Source organism: Elephas maximus, chromosome 4 (genome assembly GCF_024166365.1).
Source record: "Elephas maximus indicus isolate mEleMax1 chromosome 4, mEleMax1 primary haplotype, whole genome shotgun sequence".
NCBI lineage: Eukaryota > Metazoa > Chordata > Mammalia > Proboscidea > Elephantidae > Elephas > Elephas maximus.
The window spans coordinates 112,327,837-112,336,781 of NC_064822.1; the positions used below are offsets into that span (position 1 = coordinate 112,327,837).

General features: G+C 33.9%; 1 protein-coding gene across 1 annotated transcript; it reads right to left on the minus strand.

The window, feature by feature from the left end:
• Positions 1–3,360: 3,360 nt before the first annotated feature.
• On the minus strand, positions 3,361–4,299 carry LOC126075549 (olfactory receptor 6C68-like). Its single transcript, XM_049883392.1, has one exon. It carries the CDS (start codon positions 4,297–4,299, stop codon positions 3,361–3,363), a length of 939 nt encoding a protein of 312 aa, XP_049739349.1.
• Positions 4,300–8,945: the final 4,646 nt, after the last annotated feature.

Sequence of the window (8,945 nt, forward strand, 5' to 3'; positions counted from 1 at the left end):
GTAAACTATATGTCCTTTTTTTTTTCATATGAATGTTCAGTTATTTCAGCATGATTTGTAGGAAAGACTACCCTTTCTCCACTGTATTGCCTTTACTCCTTTGTGAAAAATCAGTTGACTATATTTGTGTGGGAATCTCTGGGTTCTCTATTCTTTTCCATCAATCTATTTGTCTATTATTTCCCTAATACATTTTATTGGTTAGTGCGGCCTTACACACTCTCTTGATTAGTGTAGCCTTATAGTAAGTCTTGAAATCAGGTAGAGTGAGTCCTCCAGCTTTGTTTATATCCCAGTATTTTGTTGGCTCTCCTAGGTCTTCTGCTTTAGAATCAGTTTGCGCATATCTGCAATGTAGCCTGCTGGAATTTTTACTGGTCACTGAATTTTGTATTTTTCTGCATTTAGTTCTTACATACATTTTGTTAAATTTGTATTTATGTAATTTTTTTGCTCTATTGCAAATAGGGTCGCTATGAGTCGGAATCGACTCCACGGCACTGGGTTTTTTTTTTTTTTTGTTATTGCAAATAGTGATCTAAAAAATTACAGTTTCAATTGTTCTTTCTAGTACATAGGAAAGAGATTGACTTTTATATATTAACCTTGTATTTATTCTGAAGCCTTGCTGTACTTGCTTATTAGGTCCAGGATGTTCGTGTTGGTGTTTCTTTGGGATTTTCTATATCGATAATCATATAATCTGTGAGCAAAGACAGTTTTATTTCTCCCTTTCCAATCTGTATACCTTTACTTTTATTTCTTATGTTATTGCACTAGCTGGTATTTCCAGTATGATGTTGATTAGGATGGCAACAAAGGACATCCTTGCTTTATTTTCAGTCTTAAGAGGAAAATATTCTCTTCATTAAGTATATTAGCTTTTTTTTTGTAGATGTTCTGTACGAAGTTGAGGAAATTCATTTCTATTCCTATTTTGATATAAGATTTTGTTAAAAAAAATGGGTGTTGGGTTGTATCAAATGCTTTTTCTGCATCAAACGATATGATTGTAAGATTGTTCCTCTTTAGCTTGTTGATGTGGTTGATTTCATTACATTGATTGATTTTTAAATATTGATCCAACCTTGCATGTTCACTTGATCTTGTTGTATACTTCCTTTTATACACTGTTGCCTTTTATTTGCTATATTTTTGTTGAGGATTTTTGCATCCATTTTTATGAGAGATATTTGCCCAATTGTTCAAGCATTTTCAAGCCTCTACCTGTATCATATTTGCTATTGCCCTAGTCACCAATAGAAGTCATATGACCCAGGCCAGAGGAAGTATGGGTGGGAATTATTCATGTTCTTGTGAGAGCAAGTTCATTTTTAAACCAACCACTGAAGCTGGAGAGATAGATTATACCAAGTGAATAAACCTATGTCATGTCTTCTACCCTTAAAGTCAACTCTAATAAATATCCGGTTTTTGTTTGTCTATTTTTGCCTTGTCTTATATTGTTTACCATAAGAAGTAAGAATTGACACTGAGCAAGAAAATAATAATAATGCCTTCTTACTTATACATAGCCAGACTTCCACAAGAACACTTCTTCCCCTATCAAAAAAAAAAAAAAAAAAAAAACCTCTTGATTAATTATGATTGGCTTGATTTAGATCACAACTGTAAATTAATCAAAGAAGATTGTGTGATAGAATGCCATGACTGACTTAGGCTGGGTTATGTGTCCACCTCTGAAACTGAGGATGAAGAAAATTTTCCTGAAAAAAAAGCCCACGAATTAAACAGTGTTGTTTACTGGATGTTTTTACCCTCACCACCAAATGCAAACAGAGGTTGAGTGAAAAAACAGGCTGTATTCATCAAATATCCACAATGGGGGCAAATAAAAATGGGCTTAGAGAAAAGGTGAATATTCCTGACTTTTGCATTTTTCACTTGTCTCTCAAAATAACTGGTTTAAATTGTATGGTGTGTATCTTTGCATTACATTTCTATCCACATCATTCAACCCATTCACCTACCTGACCTTACAGCTAGGTAACCACCCATTTATCCATTCGTTAATCCACTCATCAAACATGCATTGAGCGTCCACTGTGTGCTATGACTTTAGCACTTGGTGTTCTGGGTGTGGGGAGGGGTGGTTAAAATACATTTCATCCCACCTTCAAACATTTATGATCAACAAAAACATTTCTTTTTTATAAATGGCATAATGACTCATGTACAATTCTGCAAATTACTTTTTGAATATGCCTAATTTTAATATCTTTCTATGATAAGTTCAAGGTCCATATCATTTGATAAATACTATATCTTACACCATCATTTCCTAATTGACTTACACATTGCCAAAGTGATGTTCATTTGGTTGTTTCCAATCATTTACTATTACAAATTGAAGAAAGAGCAGTGCTAAATATATACTTCAGGCTTATTGGCAACTACAAACCAAAAAAAAACACACCCCTTGCTGTCAACTCAATTCCGACTCAGAGAGACCCTATAGGACAGAGTAGAACTGCCCCACAGACTGGTGAATTCAAACTGCTGACCTCTTGGTTAGAAGCAAAGCTCTTAACCATGGTGGCAACAGGGCCTCACTGGCAACTATAGTTAGGCCACAAATTACTAGATTGATATTTGCCAGTTGAAAGTTTATATTTACTTTGATAAATAATTAAATCTAGAGTTTTTAAACAAATGGCGCCACAGAAGTGCCAATTTCTTCACGCTTGCTAACACTTCACATCATCAAAAAATTTACTATGTGCAAATGTGATGAATGGATTATATACTATGGTTTTAATTTGGAAATTGATGATTAATAATGAAATAGTGCATCTCTTTCTGTTATAATAGATCATTGTTTTTAATTCTTAGTGAATTAAATATCTTATTTTCTCTTGCTATTTATCAATTGTTTATCTTATTGATTCATAGAAGGTTCTTATATATTTATATTATTAACCCTTTCCTGTTAATAGTGCAGCAAACCTATTCTTTTAATTACATTCTTTCTTTAGTATTTTTCTTTACATTTCACCATTTTACTACAATTTTTTAAAAGTTAGTTAAATCTGTCATTTTTTAAAAAATAGAGGCAGGAAATTTGTCTCGTTTGATAATGACTCATTATAAAATCATCTTGAAAAACAGCTGAAAAGATGAAAATGGGTGATTTAACCATGAAAGTTGCTAACTAAAAGTGATATGTTTTATCTACCATAGAGCATTATTAAATAATTAGTTGTTCAATAATGAATCGATGGGAGAAATAATGATTAAATGGCTGTGAGATCAGCCTGATTACTCTATAGGTTAAGGAATTTATGAAAAATATAAAGTAAATATACATATTTTAACATGATTTATCAACTTAGGTACATTTTACTTCTTTGAGAGGGATGCAATTTTTTTGAGTGAGTCATTAAAGGATTGTTTAACTTGCTTATTCCTCAGGGTATATATGAAAGGATTCAACATTGGTGATATGGATGAAATGAGTACTGACACACCTTTATTAATTTCTACCTCTTCTTTTGCAGAAGGATTGACATAGATGAAGATGCAGCTGCCATAGGTGATGGAAACTACAATCATGTGGGAAGAACAAGTGGAAAAGGCCTTTTTCCTTTGTTGAACAGAAGGGAATTTTAGAATTGTCTTCATGATATATATGTAGGAGAGAACTACACATACCAGGGTAATGATGAGGGTCAGCACAGCACAGGCTATAACCATCTGCTCAATTAGCCACGTGTCTGAGCATGAGATTTTCAGGAGAGGAGATGCATCACAGCCAAAATGATCAATGACATTAGAGTCACAGAATTCCAGATTAAAACCTAAGCTAAGTGGTGGGAGGATGATCATAAATGCTGCCATCCAACAGCAGATAACCATGGTTTTACATACTTTGTTGCTCATGATTGTCATATAATGCAAGGGTTTACAGATGGCCACATAGCGATCATAAGACATGGTGGCCAAAAGGAAAAATTCAGTCACCCCAAAGAGATCTGTAAAAAATAGTTGAATGGCACATGCGTTGTAGGTAACTGTTCTGTCTCCAGTTGATATACTGTACAGGAATCTTGGAACACAGGCAGTTGTAAATGAGATTTCTAGGAAAGAGAAATTTTGGAGGAAAAAATACATGGGTGTTTTAAGGTGGGGATCCACCAAGGTCAGGGTGATGATGGTCAGATTTCCAGTTACACTCAACACGTAGGTGGTAAGTAGGAAAATAAAAAGCAAAACCTGCAGCTGAGGATCTTCCGTCAGTCCCAGAAGGATGAATGTCGTTATTGCTGTGTGGTTTCTCATTATTGACTTCTGGGGAAAGCAAAGCCTGCAGTGAATGTCAGAGAGATTTGAACTGCTGAATTCAGTAACAAAATCAGGTCATGATGAATACATTTCCACATTCAACTTATCCAACACCCCTGAGTTTTATGTGTTGATCTAAGGAACACATTTTCTGTTGTGTAGTGAGCTGAGTTCCCCTAATTTATTAACACAGAATGGTCAAATGAGATTTTTAAAAATCAATTTTTGTCATTTAACTATAGTTTAACTTTTCTTTATTACTTTTATAATTACTTAATAGCACATTCAACATTTTAACTTCTACTTGGGGGTCTGTGCACTTTGACTTCTAAACATCCAAATTTGTAATTTTACATGTCTCCTTTAAGCTTCAATAGCATAGTACAAACTGATGGTTTTTCTGCACTGTTTTATCACATTGTGAGACAATGTTGAGTATAATAAATGCACTGTGGAAGAATATAAAAAGTATATTTTCATGCTTTCAGTTAGCTTGAGTCAGATTAGAACGCATTTCATATAACATATTTTGCGGTGCCCAGAAGAAAAAGTCAAGGTTAAATTGCTCAATCTCCTCCCCATAACAATGTGTACCCTCCCTTGTCTTTTCCTTCAAGTTCATACTGTTTGTGCCTATTCATGCATTTTGCACTCATTTCTCAACCTATTACTATCTCACTTTCTACTACATAAGCCTTTTAAATCTGCTCCATTATGCATCTTTATTTTACTTAATTCAGTTTATTATCATAATAATGGAAAATATTTACAAGTCACTTGCCATGCTTCAGGTACTATTCTAAGCATATTACATATTTTTTTTTTTTTAAAAAAAGCATATTACATATATAACTGATATAATCCTGTGAGGTGGCAGGTATATGATCTCCATCTGCAAATGAGAAAATGGAGGCACAGAAGTAAAGTATCTGTCCATTCTTTCCTAGAAAGTGGCCAGCGTCCCAGCTCTAATCACTGCATGCTGATGGTTGGTGCACATTTACCTGAACGTTTAGTTTAATGAAGACAGTGCTTCTATTAGTATTCAAAACCTTAAAAGTAGGGTTACTATGTAATTTATTCTCTAAGGAGCATATTTGGGAAGTAAAGGGGGAAATATTAGCAATTATATTAATACAACTAGCTGGTATAAATGGGATTTTTAAGGGCAAAAACTAAATATGAATCACTCTATTTATATACAATTGCTGTCTCATTCTATGTGTAATATCAGAGCTGATGGACATAAAAAAAAAATTGGCCAAGTACAACTGGCTTATTTTCCTTGTCTTATTACTTATCTTTTGTTGTTCTTGTCCTTTTTGTTATCTGCTGTTAAATCAGGCCCAAATCATGGCAAGCCCATGTGTTACAGAGTAGAACTGGTCCATATGGTTTTCTTGGCTGTAGTCTTTATGGAAACAGATTACCAGGCCTTTTCTTTCATAGAGCCTTGGGTGGGTTCTGACCACCAACATTTAGGTTAACAGCTGATTGCAAACTGAAAGTGCCATTATTCTCTAAGTATATAGATTTTTTTATACTCAATATTTTTCTCAGTAAAAATTAACACTGGAGACTAGGGGCTCTGTCAATCTGAGCTAAGATGAACTGCTAACTAAGAGTTATTTATCATTTATTTCTAATTATATTTGAACATACTCATAGCTTTCTAACGTGCAAGTAGTGTCTCCAAGGCTCCAAATTTTCTAACCTTTATTGAATGTGAAAGGTATCTCCTAGGAATAAGCCATTTTCTTGTGGTTTTAAAATATTTTCCTCAGAAAGTCTTGATGTGTGTAATACCAGAGGCTTGAAAAGTGTCTTTTTTTTCATTTTTTTAAATTCAGCGAGCACTGTCTTCACTACTGTAGACTCGACATAGAGAGTGAGATCTCCTTGGCAGAGAGACCCTACCACAGGACAGGGGTAGGACAGGGATATGAATCCAGGCTCAGGGTAGATGAAGCCTCATAGAAAGCTGGACTCTAGAGCAGGGCATTACCATCAGGAGGTGACTCTTTAGTTCACACTGAGAACCTTCTTTCCTGTTCTCCTCCTTTTCAGAATCTTGAGGCATCACCTAGTAATAGCAGTGCTCTTGGTATTTAATTCAGCTTTCTCATGTCTTAAAATTATTTTTCATTCTTAATACTCAATATTTTGCATTTATTTGAATTCAGACTCACATAAATGTTAAGCACTTAATAATGTCTTCATATTCATATTGACTAATGTTGTGTTTTAAATATTTGACTTCAAAAAATATTTAATTTTACAAAATATTAGAAATAGGTAATGAGATATCAGTTAATGTATCAGTCTAAAGTCATGCATGTGTAGCTTTTTTTTTTTCATACAGGTGTGTTTGTGGGGAATTTTTGTTATGAATCTTCTCTCAAATTAGGCCTAGTAATTATTTGTATAGCCATAGTTCCAGAAGAAATCATAACTCATAAATGACTGTTGGATATTTTTTCATTAAACGCTAACATTAGTAGTCAATATATTGATTATTTAAGCCTAATACTTTGCTTTAGGAAACCATAGGGGCATAGTGGTTGAGTTAGGCTGCTAACCAAGATATCAGCAGTTCGAATCCACCCAGGCTTTTCTTGGAAACCCTATTGGCAGTTCTATTCTGTCCTATAGGATCACGACAGGACAATGGCTTACTTAACTTTGCTTTAAGAGAGAAATGTATCATGATACTCCCCACCCACTTCCTCCCCTCCTGCCAGTATAAGACATACAGTAAAAATAACTGAAGTAACATTTTCATACTTATCCTTACAGTGGTATTTCATGGCATCTGTTGGTAGTTTATTTTCAGATGTTCATAATGGACACAGGTTGAACAATAATATGCTGGTGGAGACATATTTTATCAAGGAAAAACACTCAGCCAGAAAAAAAAAATAAATAAATAAGGACCCTGGAAATACCCAGAAACATTTTACACTATAAAGCAATTCGTCCATGAGAGGGAAGGAGTCATTTTAAACAAAGAAGTTATGTTCTTGTTCTTTAGCTAGCTAAAATAAAGGAATGCTGGGTATGTCATGAGCTATCAGGGCTGGGGGTGTCACGAGTTATCAGGTAGTTAGAGATAGTTGGTCTGAACTTACTGGTCAGGAAAGCATATTTGCCACTGAATGTTAAAGCTAGTTACTTTATATAGTCAATCTTTAACAGGGGACAATAGAGTCAAGGAATAAAAGAGTCCTTGGTGACGCTTGGTTGAAAGTCACTAAGGAATCTTCAGTATAATTAGTTTTGGCAATTAACCTCACAGAGGCAGTAAAGGGGACAGAGCCTTCAGGGATGAGAACAGCAGCAATAGCATCACACACGCTATGATGTTGCTGGGTAATGGAAGTTAAATGATAAGACTTTTTGCATTTTTCTCCTGTGTTGTCTAAGACAGTGGAGCTTGTGTAAGACTCTTTTCTGTACTTATTTTTTTTTCCATAAGTAAATCAATAATGTTTTTAAAAATAAAAAGATACAAAGGAGACAGTGGCACAGAGATGAACATTGTAAGTTACTTTATAAAAGTAATGTCAGAGATTATTCCACCCAAACATAAGTAAACCTTCAAAACTCTTTTGTAATCTAGCATGTCATCCAATGTATTATGGTTGTCTTTAATTATGGACGTATTTAATTAAATCTTGTGATGATTGCAATAAAAATCCTATAGTGATATTTAAACGTACTAAATTCTTTAATAACCATACATTTTTACATAAAGGAAAACAGTAAAGAAGCACTTGCCCTAACAAGTGTGATTGTATGCTACAAAGGTACAGTGAACAAAACGTTGCTCTTTGATGCGAGTCTTAAATAGCAAATCAATGGAATGCTATATTTTTTTCCTGAAAGAGCTGCAATTGTTTTATACATTCTTTGGGTGATAAAGATTACAGTTTAAATGAATAAGGAGATAGTCATGATTTGAGTAAAAAAATTGTTTGATGATATTTCATCCTTTCCATGACAAAAAAAAAAACTCAAATAGACGAAAGATGTAAATCTTAAAAATTAAGCAATAACAGACATGAAAATAATTGGAGAGTGTTTATATCAATTTAGTTTTGTAAAGGTCAAACTAAGCATATATAATAGTGCATTATAAAAATCTTGGTAATTATCACAACTAAAGCAAAAGTTGGAAACCCTGGTGGCGCAGTGGTTAAGTGCTACAGCTGCTAACCAAAGGGTCGGCAGTTCAAATCCACCAGGCGCTCCTTGGAACCTCTGTGGGGCAGTTCTACTCTGTCCTATAGGGTCTCTATGAGTCGAAATCGACTTGACAGCACTGCGTTGTTTTGTTTTTTTTAAAGCAAAAGTTTTACACACCATAAAATATAATTTTAAAAAGTTTAAAACAAATTTAACACTGGGAATTATATTTTAAACATATATGATAAGTATAAACTTAACAAAATTAAAAACAGAAGGTTTAGCTTATGGGAGTACAATGTTGCTCTACTTTGGATCAAATACACATTTTATAATATAACTAGCTGGAAATACATGTCAAAAGTCATGAAAATTTAGAAGTTTTCTAACTATAAGTAAGCATTTCTCTTACACAAATGGTAGAGCATAAAAACAGTCGAATGCATGAAGATAGTTAT

What these genes read in the sequence shown, in the direction of transcription:
- LOC126075549 (XM_049883392.1), bottom strand. Translation starts at nt 4,299, where the DNA reads ATGAGAAACCACACAGCAATAACGACATTCATCCTTCTGGGACTGACG.